Source organism: Phocoena phocoena, chromosome 9 (genome assembly GCF_963924675.1).
Source record: "Phocoena phocoena chromosome 9, mPhoPho1.1, whole genome shotgun sequence".
NCBI lineage: Eukaryota > Metazoa > Chordata > Mammalia > Artiodactyla > Phocoenidae > Phocoena > Phocoena phocoena.
In genome coordinates, this window is record NC_089227.1 from 60526175 (window position 1) to 60544906 (window position 18732).

The window sequence follows — 18732 nt, forward strand, 5'->3', positions numbered from 1 at the left end:
CGGAGGGAGGCGAGCACCAGGCAGCGGTCTCCGGCCAAGCCCCCTGCCAGCATGGCCAGCGAGTTCAAGAAGAAGCTCTTTTGGAGGGCAGTGGTGGCCGAGTTCCTGGCCATGACCCTCTTCATTTTCATCAGCATTGGTTCCGCCCTGGGCTTCCAGTACCCGATAAAGAGCAACCAGACGACAGGTGCCATCCAGGATAATGTGAAGGTGTCACTGGCCTTTGGGCTGAGCATTGCCACGCTGGCCCAGAGCGTGGGCCACATCAGCGGAGCCCACCTCAACCCGGCTGTCACGCTGGGGATCCTGCTTAGCTGCCAGATGAGTGTCCTCCGGGCTGTCATGTACATCATGGCCCAGTGCGTGGGGGCCATCGTCGCCACTGCCATCCTCTCGGGCATTACCTCCTCCCTGCCCAACAACTCGCTTGGCCTAAATGCGGTGAGTGGGGTGGCCCCAGGCTCTGGGGCCTCAGTGCTGAGGCGGCGCTGGTCTCATCCTCCGCCCATTGTGCAGATGGGGACACCGAGGAACAGAGAGGACAAGAGGTTGCTGGAGGTCACGCAGAGTTGGGACTGGAACTCAGCTACGCCTGCGGTCCAGAGCCTGTTTCCTGCCGGGCACCGTGGGGAGCTGAGACCCAGCGTGACGGTCTTGCCAATGTTCCCCTGCGGGCCTCTATTGTGGGGAATAAGCACAGGCGGCAGCTAACCGCTGGGCCAGCAGTTCCTCGTCCCGGGGCTGTGGTTTCTCGTACCACCACTCCCCAGCCCCGCCTGTGCAGCAGCTCTCTCCCTGTGCAGCCTGGACCCTGGGGACACTCTGCCTGCTGTCCCCAGCCTCCCTGCACCACCTGCCCGGCATGTCCTGCAGCTGGTCACACAGTCCTGTGTGAGCAGGACTCTCCTGGAGGGGGGTCACTCAAGCTTCCAGGCAGCCACCCAGGTCCCCCGAACAAGCTGCCTCCAACGAAAAAGCTCCTCTTGCTCTTCTGGGCCCGGGAATGAGACAAAGATGGGGGGTGAAAACACTTGCTGGAAAGCCTGCAGGCAGCTTTCCTGGATTACAGCAAGGCGGTGGCGGGGGGCGGGGAGGAGGGGAGCCGGAGCGGGGACATCTTGCCTCCTGTCTGGGTCCACTCTCTGTCACCAGACACAGAGAGGTGTGGCGCGTGTATTTGTGTCTGTGAACGGTGTGTGCACGTGGGTGCCGGCATGGGCCTCCAAGTCTGTGGAAGCTCCACTGCTTCTGCAAGTGTGTCTGTGAGCACGTTAGTGCTACGTGAGCGTCCCAGGGGGTGCGTGTGTCCCTGCGTGCGCCCATTGCTCGCGGCTTGAATGGGGCCTGGCCCGGGGGCGCTTATGAGAAGCAGACTGGGTAGGAGCTGCGGAAAAGAATTTCTCCCGGGCCGCTTAGCACAGCTAATTGGTTGTTGGCGGCAGCTGCGTGCTGTCGCGGACCTGGGCTTTTCCAGACCCTCAGCCAAGTGCAAACTCAGACCTGGCTTGGGCCACAGCAGGGGAAATTTGGCATGAGAGGCTGAGTAAGGCTTGGAGGAGGTCTCAGAGCACCCGAGGGGGTGTTTCCACAGGGAGGGAGAGAGGCAAAGGAGCAGAGAGGAGGAATCAAATCAGGTCGAGACTGGCGGGGCCTGGGCCGGACAGGCCGGCGTGGGAGAGTAAGGGAGCCGGCCAGGGGCTCTGCAGAGAGAGCCGTGGGTGATTAGAGAAGCAGCTGCCCTCTTGCTTCCCAGCCAAAGTTCAGATCCTGGTGCTGCAGCAGGGGGAGGCTTGGTGAGGTCTGTGCAGAGGGCAGCTGGCATGACCCTGCCAAGGAGGGATTAGCACTTCTTGTGTCACAGTGACACCTCACCAAGCCTAGGACTGAAGGTTAGCCCTGCGGCCTGGAGTTTAGACTTTAGTCGGGGAAGATGTGGTCACGGTGGATGTAAGGCCCTCCAGGCCTGTCTCTCCAGTGGGGGCAAAGCCGGGTGACTTCGGGGAGTGCGCACTGGGTAGGGTGGATCACCTTGGGGCTCAGCTGGGCACAATGGGGGTTGGGAATGGGTCCTCCTAGGGGAGCAGTTGAGTCTCCCCAGGCCTTCCGTCCCCCTCTTGACCTTCCCTCTCAAGGGATAGGCATCTGCTGGCCGACTTCGCTCTCTCACGTGGGCATCCCGGGCAGACTTGAGGAGGGCAAGCACCTACCTCTGTGCCACCTTGATCTGGCCACACCCTGCTTTAGTGTCCCTTTCCCTCTCAAGGCTCCATTTTCCAAAGTCACCCCAATACCTGAGCTGGATGGGTTGCAGAAGGGGGAGAAAAAGGGGCCCAGCCCTGGGCGGGGAAGCAGGCAAGTTGGGTTCAAGGCCTGGCTACTGCTAACTTGTTGAGTTTTCTTGGCGTTGAAAACCCTGAGGCTCCAAGAGGGGACCTAGGTCTCTTGATATCTCTTGGCCACACCCATAGTACGAACAAGCTTACTTTGTGGACTTGAGTTTATCACTCTTCCCAGGAGGGTCTGGCTAACAGGAGCCCAAGAGGGGCCGTGCTGAACCTAAGGGCACTGAGGGCTGTGGCAGGGGCCCGGGGACCCCCATGGAAGTTTGGGGTCCAGAAACACAAGTCCTGGGCTGAAGAACAGGAAAAGGGTCCAGAGCACTGAACCTGGGATCTGAAGAGACCTGGGAGGTGGCCTCAACACCTCAAGAGGGGCAGAGACCAGCCTACACAGGTGACACACTCTTTCCTCCAGGCTCTGGGGGAGGCTCCCGCAGCCCCTTGAGTCCCGAGCCCCACCCCAGCCCAAACCCATGGTTGGCATGGAGATTTCCAAGGAAAATAGGGAAAGAAGTGACAGGAAATGGTTGGAATGAGTCAGGGGGTATCCCCCGGGGACATGTTGGGGACAACTTTCTCCTCACTGAGTCAGGGCTCAGGATATGTCCCAGAGGGGCCACGGACCTCTGTCCAGCCTGGCGCATCCTGGCTAGTTCTCAGAGCCAAACCCTGATTTTGTTCCTAGAGTGAGAGGCTCAGAGGCAGGGGTTGGTGCCAGGTCTGCCCTGCCCTAGCTCGGCTACTAATAATACCCTGTGTGATTTCATGCAAGCAACCTTGTCTGTGTGGCCCCAGCTCCCATCTGTGGAAAGGGGAGATCGCAAGGTATGGCTGGGCTCTGGGAAGTCGAAGATGCTCCTGTACCTTGGAATCTGGACCATTCGCCAGCTCTTTTCACTCTTCCCCTCTCTGGCTTGCTCACACTATAAACATGACTGTCACTGCTGCAGACTGAATGCAGGGTTGAGTCAGCCCAATCCCTGCCCCGGGAAGCCCATGGTCCTGTGCAAGATAAGCCCGGTGCACATCTGTCCGTGATAGGGGGCAGGAGGCCAGTGCGATAAGAGGTATCAGGGCACCTGGGAACTTCTGACTTTGAGCTGTGGTGAGGGCCAGGAGGGCTTCACGGAGGAGGTGCCATGAGAGCCTGAATGTGAAGACTCTGGGCTGGGGGGGAAGGGGCTCCTAGGTAGAGGAGGTCATGTCCTGAGAGTCGTGGGGTGTGGCTGATCGGGGGTCATGGTGGAAGGCTGGGGCTCTGGAAAGAGGTGAGGGCTCAGGGTTCAGGCCAGTGTCTACCTGTGTCCAAGAGGGGGCTGGATGCCACTCCATCCAGAGCCTCTGATTTCAGCCCCTTTGGGGCCTCAGGCAGAGCGCACACTTCCCTCATTTGGGGGTCTTTCCTCAGCCCCATTGATTCTGGGCCTGACTGCCTGGGGACTGTTTCTACGTGCTGTATCCAGGGCCTGCCTTTAGCCCCAAACTTCCCACTTCCTCAGTGTCCTGGGCCTCAGTTTCCCCAGCCACAGAATGAGAGCACCCCCCTCTCCCTAACCCCCCCTTCCCCATGCCACTGGTTCTTCCAGAGTTGAGGGCCCTCGGCCTCCCCGAGAGCTGGGGGTGGGGGCTGGGGGAAAGGGAAGCCAGTTTTCCGACGGCCCTGCCCAGGGAGGGGGCTGGGGGCTGGGTGGTGATGCCGCTGATGGGACATATAATTACTGTCTCCAGCCAGAACCAGATGAGGGGGAGGGCACAGAGCGAGGCAGGAGCTTTGCGGTGGAGACTTCCCTTACCACGGAAAATTCTTAGGCTCTTTCCCCCATGAGAGCCCTCGGAGCAGCCCTGCCCGCCCCATGTTGCACACGCTGACGCCTGGCCCTAGCCAGGGCTCGCTGTGGGAATCTTCACGTGAAGGGGCCACGTTCTGAGAGGGGATGTGGCCCGCCGGCGTCCCTCGGTCTAAGGGGACTTGCCTTGACTCCCCCGTCCCCCGGGTCACAGCCTCCCCTCCCATCTGGAGCCTTTAGCTCACTGCAGGACAATCCCATGCTGTCTCCCCCCAACCTGATCTCAGGCCCAAGTAGTGGTCCCCACTTTCTCTAGGGCCCCGCCCAGCAGGGGTGCCTTTACTCTTACCCATCAGGGCTTTCCCCAGGCAGGTCAAACACGCCCCCTGCCTCTCCTTGAAGACTGGTTTGGGAAAGCTTTCCTGGGGGCACAGGGAGCCCTTGGTGCTTGCTGGCAGAGCCCCCTGGGGGGCCATGGTCCTCGCCCTCTGGAAGCACCGACGGGTCTGGGGTCTCCTGAATGGGTGTGGGTTGAGCCCACATACCTGCAGCTAGGGGCAAGGAAACGTCCTGGCCAGGGTCCCCTCAGCCAGAGCCTCTCTCTGGGGTCCAGAGGGGCTCCTCACCCACGGTGGTGCCCAGGGGGTAAGTGAGGGGCTGTCTTTACACAACCAAGGAGCTACAGTCCAGCGGGCAAACACACCCTGAGGCTGGAAAACCTCAACTCAAAAGAGGGTAGAAAAGGCTGGGAAAGGCCCATTCCAATGAGCACTTCCTTTCGGTGCCTGAAATCCCACCATCAGGACAACCAGAGGCAGGTGTCTGCTCAGGGTAAAGAAAGACGCTTTTTTAAAAAAAAACTGGGGAAGGGCAGCCTCCAAGTCAGTAAGCTCCCTGTCATCAGGGCTATGCAAGTAGGGTCTGTCAGGCAGCCGGCTGCTCTGGGCTGTGTGTCTGTGGAGGGCATCGGGCGGTTACAGGTGGTTGGGAGGTCCTATAACAGGTTCCATGCCGTATGGAGACCAGCGGTTCAGATGGCCTTGTGGGAATCCTGCATTCGGGATCCTGGCCCGGAGGGTGACCGCAGGTCTTGGGGGCCGGGGTCCCACGTCAGGTGGGGAGGAATCCTGGACAAGGTCTGGGGCCTCTATTTTACAGGTAAGGAAACCGCGGCCCACAGAGACATGGAGGCGTGCCTAGGTTGCAGAGCAGTTGACGGCAGGCAGGACCCCCGGCCTCCTGCCGCCAGCCCTTGATTATCTCTGCTGCTCCTCATTGCACACATTTACGCTGTACCCGTACACACACGTGCACTCACACACGCAATGGTACATGGCACACGGGCACACACACATGGGCATGAAGCATATTCTCAAGGCTGGGTGGTCCCACTCAGGCCCTGGGACCCTAGGAGGGTACGGGGAGGGTGGTCCTCAGTGGAACCTCTTCCTTTCCCGGGCAGGAGGACAGGGCCGTCCTGAAGTGAGGAAGGGAAGGAGGAAGCCATTGCTTTGTGTATTGTTTCTTGTCAGGAAGATGAAATGGCTTCTGGGAGCAAAGAGCACTTTGAGACCTGTCTCTCTTTTACTCAAGGGGGCTTCCTTCCCTTCTCCTCCATCCCCAGCCAGTAGTGGCACTTATGTGTGGGAGTGCAACACACAGGGACAGGGTGACACACTCAGAAATGCGTCAGACACACAAGATGAACATCTAGGGCCACACAGAGAGCCCTGCCCCAGCCTCCGCAAAGTCCCCGCTCCGTAAGAGATGGCACCCTGCGTGATAAGGATTTTCAGAGACAGTTAAGATGCATGTGGCCAATACGTGATGAGTGTGTCTGAATGTCCCACGTGGGCCGAAGAAGAGGGTATATCCTCAAATATGGAGGTGCAGGGCTTACGCATTTCCCTTGAATCCAGCTTGTTAATTGTGTGGCTCAAACCTTCCCTGTTCAGGCTTTTTATATTTTTTGCCTCTTCATTCCATCAGTTTCTGAGAGAGGGTTGTTAAACCCTTTCACTCTGGTAGTGGACTGATCATTTTCTTCTTGTAATTCTGTCCGTTTTTGTGTCAGATATTTTTAGCTTGTATTGTTTAGTGCGTACAGGTTGAGAAAGTTTGTAACTCTTGGATAGACTTTTTGTTTACTTATTGTCTAATAAACCTCTTAATGTCTAATGAAAAAGAAAAGGAAAGAGTCACACCTGGACACATGTGGTCCCCCACAGATACCAATCTACAAAGACACACAGAGGCCCCCCAAGCCCTGGATCCTCAGAGGCACATGCATGCCGGAACAGTCACGGAGGGGTGACGTTGGGGGGCTCACCGAGGCCCCCCTCACTGGGAGTGCTGAGTGCTAGAGGCAGTGGGTATAGGGGGCAGCCCTCAATGTCTTCCCTCCCCTGTTCTTTGAGAGTGGATGCCCAGAGCCACAGCCGGACCTGGCCCTGGGACCTGCTGTTCCCCAAGGGTGGGACGCCGTGGTGCCCAGGCCAAGCTGGGGCCCTGGCCCTTAGAAGCTACCTTGGTCATACTGCCCATGGGCAGTGGGGAGGGTTTGAGGCCCATTCCTGGAGAGGTCAGCCTTGTGCCACCCCGGTGCCTGGGACACTCTAGCAGCTACAGAGCATATTCTGCCAGCTCCTCAGGCCAAGCTGGGAATCGTCAGAACCCTTAGCCCAACCTGTGGGTAGCCAGCACCTTGGCCTGTGAGTTTGGGTGGCACAGACCCCCGGAGCAAGGATTCTGACTTTGCTGTCTCCTTCCTGGGCCTTGGCCTCCTTGTCTGTCATCTCGCAGAGCCTTGAGCAGGCTGCCCTGCAAGGTCCACAGAGACCAACGACTGGCCTGTGGTCTCCCAGTTAGAAAGCGAATGAACCAGCCCTGCCGAGCTCCAGAGGGCTTCCCTGGCCGCTTCTAGAGAGGGTGGAAGTCCTAGAAAATTAGCATCGTCTGCTACTTCTGTCACCACACAGCGAGCGTCCCCTTTGAGGTCTGGGCGGGGAGATGAGAAGGTGTCCCCATCTGTCCCCACCGAGCTCCCAGGCCAGGGTGTCTGAGGCACCAACACAGGAGGCAGAAAGGTTACTTCTCTGCAAGATATGCAGGCCGTTCAGTGAGGGCTCGGCAGAGTGGCAGCAGAAGTGAATTCTAGCCAGGGACCCGAGAAAACTTCTTGGTGCTACTGGAGTCTGAACTGGGCCTTGAGAGCGGGCTTCAATGGGTTTGATACAAAAATGGAGAGCCTGCATCTTTCTGATGCTTTAACTAAATGTGTGGAGATTTCTGGTTTTTAGACTTGTGTTCAGAAAATTGATTGTTACTTTTTTTGAAGTGGGGGGGGACCTTCATCGGTGAAATATAAGACCTGGACTGGGCAAAACTACCTGGGGATGTGCAAACATTTTTTTTTTCAATAACAAGTAACCACAAGTGGGATTAGCCCTATGTAAGCAATTGTGTCAAATTTAATAGGTTGTAAACGGGAACATAGGGTCTGAATTTTTACTTGCTCTTTTCTGGACATCAACTTTCAACAGACCTTTAACTATCCTTTCCGATTTTGAGTTATCAATTTTTTTTTTTCAGATGTATGTAACACAAGTGCTTTGGCAGTTGAAAGAGAGGAGGTCATAGACATGGAAACAATCAGGGGAATCTTCCTGCTGCTGGTGGTAGTGGCAACGGGTTTGGGGAGAGGAAGGTTACTAACCCATGTGGTTCTGGGCTGTCAGGTTCTAAGGGCTCCGGGCAGCTAGGAAAGTGTACATCCTAGGGTTCCCAGGGCAGGTGTCACTTCCTGTGGATGGGTCATGGCACCAGGCCCCCTGCCCTGCTCACTTTGCATGAAAAGTGGTACCCTTGGGCAGAGCAGGGGCTGGGATGCACAGACCTGGTTAAGAATCAGGGCAGGAGGTGAGCTTGCCGAGACCACGTGTGTGAGGAGAGTGCGGTGGGGATGGAGAGTATGACGCAGGAGCCGCTTAGAGCAATGGCTCCATTAATCAGTGTGGAAGGGCTGGTTTCAGGACTCCTGGCAGCTAGCAATCATGCGGACCCTGGAGAGCAAAGGAGAGAGCGTGGGGAGGAACCCTGAGCTTCCTGAGCGCTCAGACATGGAGGGTAACAGCAGGTGTGAGTGTGATGGGCATTGGTACAAGCTGCCCGGCCTCACCAGCCTCGCCTCCGTGGAGCCTGTCCCGGCTCCAGGTGGGCCTCACTCCCATCTCCACACTCCTGGGCAGCAGAGCCTCTCCCCTTCTGCCTGCTACCGCCCCCAATCCTGGGGATGAGATGAGAAAGAGCCCGCACAGAGCCACAACCACCATTCTGATCCCTGCTGCCTCTGCAGCCCTTCTCAAATGCCCCAAGACTGTCCCCACAGCCTTAGAACCTCTGGCCTCTCTGGAGAATGGGAAGGGAAAATTAGATCTATTTTACAGATGGGGAAACTGAGGACCAGAGAGGGCGGAGACCATAGTCATGGTGCGGGACAGCAAGTGGGAGAGCAAAGACCTGAATTCAGGGTTTCTGCCTCCACAGCCCCATGTTGGGGTGTGAAGAAAACTGGGTATTGCCCGGAGGGCTGGCTGAGCTGGGGGGCTGCGGCCCTGGGGTCGGCCAGGAAAGGCCCAGAGCTGGGGCTGCAACACAGGGGAGGGGATGTGAGTCACTTTCCCTGTGACCCAGGGCTGCAGACAAAGGCGGGAAGAGAATTGTTCTTTTGGATGGCCTCAGGGTGGGGCTGAGAAAAGCTCTGGATGGTGGTGGAGTGCCCTCCACCTAGGACTCTGCAAAATGCCCTGTGGCCTCGGAGACAGCCCCATTCCCCTACCCTCCGGATGAGACTTCAAGTTCAGTCTTATTTGGACACACCAGCCTGGGAGAAGGCAGCCTGTGCTGACGAGGCCCAGCTCCCCTGTGTGGGCATATCTGGCCCCTGGGACCCTCACGTGCGGGAAGGTGCAGGGGCTCCGTGGGGAGGGATCTCCCTGGTGCAGCTGCAGAGGAAGGGCTCGGGTGACCTCACGGCAGCTCCCATTCCCTTCTTGTTCCATGAGTCATGTTTCTAAAAGTGGCCCAGCAGCAAGAGGGAACCAGACGGTGGTGGTGCAGCCAGCGTGGCCAAAGAGAGGGAGGGGCGCTGGGCCAGGAGGGACAGGGAGGGGGCAGATAGGGAGGGCAGGGCCCAGAGGAAATGGGAGACAGACACTGGACCAGGAGAGAGACAGACAGAGGTGGGGCAGGAGACAGAGGGTGGGGATGCAAGGGACGCAGGCTCAAGGGCGAGAAGGACACAGGGAGCTGTGGCCAGCTAACTGAGGAAGACCCTCTGCATCTTTGGGAATTTGAGACGCAACAGATGATGGGGGAGGATGTTCAAGACTTTTGGAGTAAGAAGCAATGCCTCCAGCTGGGCCCTGCCACCCGTTTTCTTCTCTTCTTTAATTGTCCCTGAATGTCCCTAACCATCTCCTCCCAGGTCTAGGGCTCACCTGTCGCCTATGGCCTTGGTACCCCCAAGGGTACCCCGGCCTGGATGTAGCTGGGTGCAGAAGCCCCGCCCCCCAGCAACCCCAGGCCTGTCTGGAGTGCCACAGTGTTTCGGCCAAGCTGGCGCTTCCTCAACAGGTGTGGGAGGGGACAAGGTCCACTAATGGCTGTATGTGCTTGAGTGTGGCCTTGCCAGGGGCTGATGCGAAGCGCTCTGAAGGCACTGAGGGTCTGGCCCTGGGGGCCCGGGCCTGGGGGCCCTGGGACGCAGTTCTTACTGCCCCTCTCCCCTACAGCTGGCCCCCGGCGTGAACTCGGGCCAGGGGCTGGGCATCGAGATCATCGGCACCCTGCAGCTGGTGCTATGCGTGCTGGCCACCACGGACCGGAGGCGCCGGGACCTCGGGGGCTCGGCCCCGCTTGCCATCGGCCTCTCTGTGGCCCTGGGGCACCTGCTGGCCGTGAGTGGGGGACCTTCCCAGGTGGCGGTGGAGGTGGGGAGGGCGGAGCCAGGCTGTCGTGGTGTCCTGTCAGGACAGTGGGTGGGACTCCGACAGGGCTCATGCTGTGGGGTGGGGGGACCGCCTGCCTGGGAGAGGAAAGTGCAGGGACCTCCTGACCATCTTTCTGGGTCTGAATGTCACTTGTCTGTTTCCTCTCCGGTCCTCTCTCTCCATGTCACCCTCTCTCTCCCGCTCCCTCTGTCTCTGTTTCTGTATCTCCCCCCCTGTTGCCCCTGCCCCTTCCCCCTCACAGATCGACTACACAGGCTGCAGTATTAACCCAGCCCGGTCCTTCGGCCCTGCCGTCATCACGCACAACTTCCAGGACCACTGGGTAAGGGATCGCAGGGCTGCCCCGTGGAGGTGGGTGGGAGGTTTTGCTGCCTTATGGAAGACCCGCCCCCATCCTGTGACATTATCTCCCATCACAGAGGCTCTGGGAGATGGCCAGGGCGGAGGAAATAGGGCAGCTGAGACCTGAGATAAAAGGGCCAGTGGGCTCACGCCTCAAGCGGCGTAGGCCAGCCTCCAGTCCCAGCTCAGACCTGCCCCCATGTCATCCCAGTGCCTCTTGGTGCCTGTGTTTCCTGAGCTGGGAGGTGCGGGTGTGGGAGTGCCTGCTTCCCGCCCAGGACAAAGGTCTCGGCACCTGTAAGCTGAGCAGGACACAGGGTCAGTGCCCAAGGGATTTAGCTGTTCCCACTGTTGCTGTTTCTTTTCCAGGCCACTTTTTTTTTTTTTTTTTTTTTTTGTGGTATGCAGGCCTCTCACTGTTGTGGCCTCTCCCACTGCGGAGCACAGGCTCTGGATGCGCAGGCCCAGAGACCATGGCTCACGGGCCCAGCCGCTCCGCGGCATGTGGGATCTTCCCGGACCGGGGCACGAACCCGTGTCCCCTGCATCGGCAGGCGGACTCTCAACCACTGCGCCACAGGGAAGCCCTCCAGGCCACTTTTGATCAAACCAGACTATCTCTGGGGCCTTTTCAAAGCTGGGGAGGGTGGGGCAGTGGCCACCCTCAAGAAGGGGCTGGTCTGACCACGCCAGGCATGCTGAGCTGGGTTGCACCGAGGCAGGGAGACATCCACCACCAGAGTCCTGCCTTGGGCCAGTCACTGGGGGGCACAGGAATGGGGATGCTGGGGTTCAGGCACGGGTGGGAGGGAAGCCAGGCGGTGGCGTGGTGGAGCAGGGGTCTCAGGGTAAGCAGTTCCCATCAGATGCCCTCTGAGCACGTCTGCTCTTTTCCTAGATTTTCTGGGTGGGGCCGTTCATCGGAGGAGCCCTGGCCGTGCTCATCTACGACTTCATCCTGGCCCCGCGGAGCAGCGACCTCACAGACCGCGTGAAGGTGTGGACCAGCGGTCAGGTGGAGGAGTACGACTTGGATGCCGATGACATCAATTCCAGGGTGGAGATGAAGCCCAAATAAGGGGGCCTGGCCCAGGCATCCATGTGGGGGGTGGGCAGGGGCGGGTGTAGGGAGGGGAGGGATGAAATCCGTATTGTAGACACTCTGACAAGCTGGCTCAGTCACTCCCCAAAGATCCGCAGGACCTGCATAGTCAAGCCTGATTTGGGGCTGTTTCTATCACCTTCTTTCTCTTTCTCTGTTTCCTGGCCTCAGGGCTTCCTGGGGACCAAGATTTTCCAATCACCCACTCCCTTGAAGTCACAGAGGAGTTGAAAGAGAGGAACCCACCTTGCTGAGTTGTCCCCTCAGAGTGTGATGGGAGGTGTGCCAGAAAGTCCCCCCTCATCCCAAAGTTGCTCACCAACTCACCTGCTGCAGGTGCCTGGGGCTCCACTGTGACTGCTTTGTGCCTTTGGGCGTGGCCCTCTTTCCTGTAAAGCGCACTTGTCCGCAAGGATGCTCTGATGGGGAAAAGATCCCAGCAGGTGCCGTGGTAGGGGCAAGTGGCAGACAAGCCTCGACCTTGCGACCTGGCTCACTTCCAGGGCCCCCCCTAGAATTGCTGCATGACCTTGGGAAGGTCTCGATCTCGGGGCCCCAGTGACCCCATCTGTAAAGTTGCAGGGACAGGGAAAGCGATATGGGCCTGAGGCCCCTCTCTAGGATTCTGTAAGTGTAGACACACTGCAGGTTCTGGAAGATGTGGTCTGGACCAGCGCTGCTTCTTCCACTTGCCAAGTATATAGTTGTACCTACACACCTATGTGAACACGTGTACATAGGCATACATGTTTCAAAGCAAAGGGCAGCAGACCATCCAGCCACTGGAAGTTCCTGTTCCTGGGGGAAGCAGGTCCGATAGTGGCTCCACTGGACAGAGGCTGCTCTTGTAGAATGAAGGTCATTTAGAGGGCGAGGGAGGAATGCCCATATTCCTTTACTGAGTTGTAGTTGATCTTTTCCACCTATCACTGCATCACCCCCATCATTATTTGGTTCTTCACTTTCTCCTGCCAGTGCAGACACAGGTCACCATTATGCAGGTGTGTTTAGTCATTTGAAGCTTGTCAATTTATCTGAAGCTTATCAAGCCTGAGGACACACGACCGTGATTCGGATCAGCCCTCGGAGGCAGATGCCCTTGCTTCTAAGCCCCCAGCTGATCCCAAGGCGGGAGGAAGAGCAGATCCCCCCCTTACTCCTGAGCTCCTGTTTGGAGGCATTTGGGGCAGCTGGGTGACCTGTACAGGCTGCCCAGGCCACAGTCTTCCCTCCTCTTTTATCTGGAGGGGAGAGTTGGTCTTGACCTGAGGAAGTAGCTATGGCTGCAGCCCAAGGACAATTCAGAGCACAGTCTGTTTGGGGGCAGCTATCTACACAGTCCATTCAATTCCACCAGGGTCAGAGCAGGTCTCCCTATGTGCCTGTGGCCATGATGGTGACAGAAACTGAGAGACACAATACACAGGTATCTAGGAGCAGCAGGACGACCCATCATGATATCCGCACACTCCCTTCTCCATCTCCTAGTAAAACTTCTAGCCCATTTAACAGATAGACTGAGGCCCAAGGACCCACAGCTAGATAATGATTTGGCCAGGCCTAACAGCCAGGACCATGTCTCTGGCTACTCCCTGGACTGTGAGACTGGTCCCTCTCAGTCCCAGCTTCTGCATTTCTGCTTGGGCAATGGCCAGGGGCCGGGAGGGGTGAGTGTTGTGCTGGAGGGGAGAGGGGCGCAGACCCTTCCTGTCTTGCTCTGACTGCTGCACACCAGAACCCTGCATCTGTCTGCTCTGCATATATATCTCTTTGGATTTTGAATTTCATTATATGTTAAGAAAATAAACAGTAATATAAGTCATCCAAGCTCTCTGGAATGAGGTTTTCCTTCTTTTGCCACCATGTTCCCACTAGGGATCTCTGGGTCTGAGAGCTTGGGCCCACTCCTAGGGACCCAGTCTGAGGGGGAACCAATGCCTGCCCTCCTGCCTCCAGGATCCCTGGTCTCAGGGAGTGGACACAGCCCCACCCAGAACTCCATCTGAGAGACACAGGGTCTTGCCCCTAATTTTTGATTCTGATCTGTGAAAGGGATGGGGGAAAGCAGGAATGAAGTGTGACAGCCCGTGGCTCCCCTCTGATCCCTAAGAACAGAGCCCAGGGAGCACCAGGGACTTCCCAGGTGACCCTCCCTCTGACCTTCCTCACATTTGTGACCCACCTACACCTGGGCTGGGCACTGGGGCCCACAGGCTTGCCCGGGGAGCTCAGCTCCAGGGGTGGGTATGGAGAGAGACTTGCCCGCCAGAGTGAGGTTAGTGCCAGGCGCAGGGGAGGCTTAGCTGGCTGGGGAAGGATGACCTGCAGTAGCTAAGAGGGGAAAAGCCACTTAGTCCCTTGAGGCCTTGCGGGGCTAAGGGCTCCTCCTCTCTGAAATCACGAGCCACATTCAGTGAGTTTGTGCATTTTCCCGTGGAGGATCTGTGGCTTTTGTCAGACTCCTAAGGGGTCTCCCCAGGGCAGAAGGGAAGAGAGGTCAGAGTGGGTTGACCTCCGCCCCCAGGGTGACAGGAAGCCTGGAAAGGACCCCTCTGTCTGTTCCTGACTTTCCACCTGTCCCCCACGTAGCCCAAGGCCAGTGTGGGCTGAAAGGTTCCAGCTAGGCCTGTTCAGCTTACAAAACCCCTTCCCACCCATGGCCACCCTCAGTGTTGGGGGCTCAGCAGCCATGGGCATCCTCACTTGATGGAGGGGAGTGGACACTCAGGCACATGTCCCAGTAATAGGACAAATCTTTGCCAAGCTGACATTTGGACCCAGGCTCTTGACACTCCCCCTGACATGCACACACACTTTGGGCTAGTTTCTCAAAACAGGGACAACTATACTGGGAAACCTGGTGCCCAATAACAGGAGGCCCAGAGTCTGGGAGGTTCCGAGAACCATCAACCTGGATATCTCACTGGGCCACGTGGACAGGCATTGCCATGAGCGTGGGCTGAGCAGGTCAGGGGTGACTGGGAAGGTCCTGGCATCACAACTCTGCTACTAAGAGATGCACAGTTCCCACCTCCCTCTGGTGGGGGGCTTTGCTGACGGTGATACAAGGGTGGCTTGGCCCGTGGAGGGTCAAGTGCTGTTGGAGCAGGCTTTCTTATTCCAGCGTGAACTGGGCCACTGTGAGTGGCACCTGGGCCCTCAGTCCATGCAAACTGCCTCTGCACCTCCCAGGCTGAGGACAGGCTGCTATGAATGGGAGGGTGCTGGCCAAGCTATGGAAACAGGGTCCAGTCTAGCCTGCAGCAGCCCACCTGTGCAAGTATTCCGAGGCTCTCTCTCACAGCCCTTCTTGACTTGTCTCCTTACCTTGTCCCATCCTCCCTGGCGTGAAACCCTCTCAGAACCCATAAGGGCCCTTGGCCACCCCCACCTCAACCCTTGCTCTTCCTTTGGTATCCTCTGGCCATTCCAGGGCAGAGCCTTTCTTAGTGATTGTTTTAACTTCTAGAATCCTAGTGCCAAGATACACAGCCTGAAGAAGAGGTCGAGGAACTTCCCTGGGACTTCACATACAAGCTTTCTAATCCTTATAACATCCTTGGAAGGTAGAGATGACAACCTCTGTTGTAGAGGACACCGAGGCCCCTGAAGAGGAAATGATTTGCCCAAAGCCCCACAGTGCGCTGGTGGGAAAACTGGGATTTTGAACTTGCTCTGTCTGGCTTCAGAGACTGGGCTCTTTCCACTATGTGGTGCGGGCCCATTTTGTCAAGACTCCCACTAAGTTTAGCTCTGGCCCAGCTAGGCTTCCTCTGCCTGGAGGGTGTTGAGAGGAAAAAGGAAGGGAAAAGAATACCTGGCTGAAGGGAACTCTAGCACCAGGAGAAGTGCCGTTCATTCTGGGGCCAAATGGCCATTGTTTCTGCTTGAGACATATTGGCACCACCTGGCCCAAGACTGCTCCCTGGCACTGGCCTCACCCAGTGCCCTCCAGGGCTGACTGTCCCTCTCTCTATTTGGGAGGAATATGTCTGATAAACTTGCTCATCCAGAGGTTGTCCTCTCCCACCACAGTATATGAGATGGGGTAGGACAATGCTATACCCTGAGGGATAATAATGCACCATTCAGGCCTGAGGGCAAAATCTGTAGGGCCAGGCTCTCCCAGACTCCCTCTCGTCTTCCAGACCGTGGGTTCAGGGCTTCAGGTAACCTATCTCCCAAGGGTCATCCCCAGCTCTGCTCTGCTCATGTTCTGTCCAGCCCAGCACAGAGGAGAGGTTTTAGGAGAATAACTGGAACTGAAGTAGAGCTTCTGGAGCAACCAGGACACTTGTCTGTTTCGTTCATCAAAATTTAATGGAGAGAGTATATTTCCTGGAAGATTCCATGACTCAACCTTGGTTCCCCAGCTGCCAAGCATTCAAGCAACTACACACACGAGGTGCGTTGATGAGGGGGTCATCTATCACCCTCCTCCATCTGGGTCCATGCTGACCAGCTACCAGGCCACTTCCTTCACTGGATTCCCCCATGGTCCCATGGATACCTGCACATGGAGGTGGCTCAGCTGGCTTGGAAGGCTGTGCTCTCTGTGCTTGGCCCAGAAAGAAGCAGGATGTAATTCAGCATCCTAGAATGAATGAATCCTAGAATACTTCTCCCTCCATTAAACACTTTTTAAAAATAATTAATTAATTAATTAGAATTAAGAGATGGACAAGGCCATATTTACGGGCCTTTAATAATTAATTAATTTTATTTATTTATTTTTGGATTCATTGGGTCTTCGTTGCTGTGCGTGGGCTTTCTCTAGTTGTGGTGAGTGGGGGCTACTCTTCGTTGTGGTGCGTGGGCTTCTCCTTGCGGTGGCTTCTCTTGTTGCGGAGCACGGGCTCTAGGCACGCGGGCTCAGTAGTTGTGGCGCATGGGCTTAGTTGCTCCACGGCATGTGGGATCTTCCTGGACCAGGGATCAAACCCGTGTCCCCTGCACTGGCAGGCAGATTCTTAATCGCTGCGCCACCAGGGAAGCCCTGTCATTATTTTTTAAACATTCTGAAGGTTCAAGCAAATGTCACAATACAAGAAAATAATCAGTATAAATATTGGGATATAAGAAAAACAGTTGGGGCTTCCCTGGTGGCGCAGTGGTTGAGAATCTGCCTGCTAATGCAGGGGACACGGGTTCGAGCCCTGGTCTGGGAGGATCCCACATGCCGCGGAGCAACTAGGCCCGTGAGCCACAAGTACTGAGCCTGCGCATCTGGAGCCTGTGCTCCCCAACAAGAGAGGCCGCGATAGTGAGAGGCCTGTGCACCGCGATGAAGAGTAGCCCCCACTTGCCACAACTAGAGAAAGCCCTCGCACAGAAACGAAGACCCAACACAGCAAAAATAAATTAATTAATTAATTAAAAAAAAAAAGAAAAACAGTTGATATGAGTATATGATTTTATATGACCTCCTGCCTCCAGTCAATCAGTCCTGGGTTTCTAAACATCCAGGAATGTAAGATCCCTTTTGATATATCCTTTTCCTCCAGGATCAAGGGGACTCCTCTTTCCAGGCCCTCGAGAGTTCTATGAGAGAATTGACCTTTGAAGCTATCCGGGACTGGGGTGAGTCAACTGGTCAGACATAGATGCCACAAGCCTCAATGGGGCTAGCGACCTGTAAATCTGGCCCCGACTCCAGCATCCTTGTCCATCTCAAAAGCTCTTGTAGGCTCCAAGAGGACCCAAATGAAAGGGTGTGGGTGGCTTAGGGCAGCCATTTGCCACCTGGCCTCAAGGACATGGTGCCTTTTGGGGATTTGGTAGAAGCAAGGCGGGCTCACTTCCTTTGGGGGTTCCCAGGCTGGTCCTCCTCCAAAGCCAGGAGCTGGTCTGGAAAAGCACTAGAGGGACTGGTGCCAGGGGCCCCCACCCGTGGCACAGCCTGGCCACGTGCTGACTGATTCGGATTTTTCCATCACTCCTGGAGGTCACACCTTCACTGGTCAGGAGCCTCTCAAGGAAGGAGATAGTGATTAATGTTTTATGGATGAGCTGCTGGGCAGACGCCTTGTTTTCTTTAGGTTTAGAATACAATGAGGATGATGAGTGGAATTCGCTGTGAGCTGGGGGCCAGGGAGGGGCCATTTTTGGGGGCTGGGGACACACAGGTGATGATGTTTCCTGTTCTTGGTGCTCCTAAAGGGGAAATTCTGGAGGTAGGGAAGGCAGGTGAGGTCCTCGCCAGCAGGGCCATCATCCCCGGCCCTCAAGAGACAGTTCCTACCAATACCTCGGGCCCTGCTGGGCAGAGAGGCCACTGGTGAAGGAAGCCCAGAAATTTTAACGAGCTTGTCTGCTTAGAGGACTCTACTTCAGTCTAATAAATCATATTCTCAGTATATAGGGTTGTGCATAGTTTTCTGTTCTTTCCAGTGTATTGATGGGGAATGGCGCAAGGGCAGAACTGATCTTCGGCCGTGTGGGGTAGTACGGCCTCACCAATTCTTTGTTTGTTTTGTTTTTAAAATATTTTAAGTAACAAATTATATTTAAGTTAAATAGTAAACGGCACCAAGTTGAGTATAAGTCAAACATGTTACTAAATACATGAAAAATGAAGTTAAGTTTTATGAATATAGAAATATTTATTTCCTTGGAATTTCTTCCCCATGAACTTTTTCTAATTTTTACTTTTTTATTGGAGTAGAGTTGATTTACAATGTTGTGTTAGTTTCAGGTGTACAGCAAAGTGATTCAGTTTGTATATTCAGTATATATACATATATATATATATATATATTCTTTTTCAGATTCTTTTCCCTTACGGGTTATTACAAAATACTGAGTATAGCTCTCTGTGCTCTACAGTAGGCCCTTGTTGGTTATCTATTTCATATATAGTATCGGGTATATGTTAATATTAAAATACCTCCATTTATTCTGAGCTCTTCAAGTACCTCCCCCCACCCCTCACCCATAGCTGTCTCGTCTCGGCCTCCCCTGGTCCTTCTCTAGTCTCTAGCCTCCCCTGGACCTCTCCACAGTCCAGCACTTAAAGGCTTAACATGTCATCAGCAGGGGACCTCCAGGACCCTGTCCACCTCAACAGTTGTGGGATAGTTCTGGTGGATCGGTGCCCTTGCCACGTAAGACATATATTTTGCATATCCCCTCTAGGTAGGAAAGAATGCATT

The 18732-nt window shown here is 55.9% G+C and overlaps 1 protein-coding gene across 1 annotated transcript; it reads left to right on the forward strand.

Moving 5' to 3' along the window:
* AQP1 (aquaporin 1 (Colton blood group)) lies at positions 1-13401 on the forward strand. The gene is made up of 4 exons (XM_065884477.1): positions 1-441; positions 9919-10083; positions 10379-10459; positions 11378-13401. Exons 1-4 carry the CDS (start codon positions 52-54, stop codon positions 11555-11557), a joined length of 816 nt encoding a protein of 271 aa, XP_065740549.1. The 5' UTR covers positions 1-51; the 3' UTR covers positions 11558-13401.
* The last annotated feature ends 5331 nt before the right edge of the window (positions 13402-18732 follow it).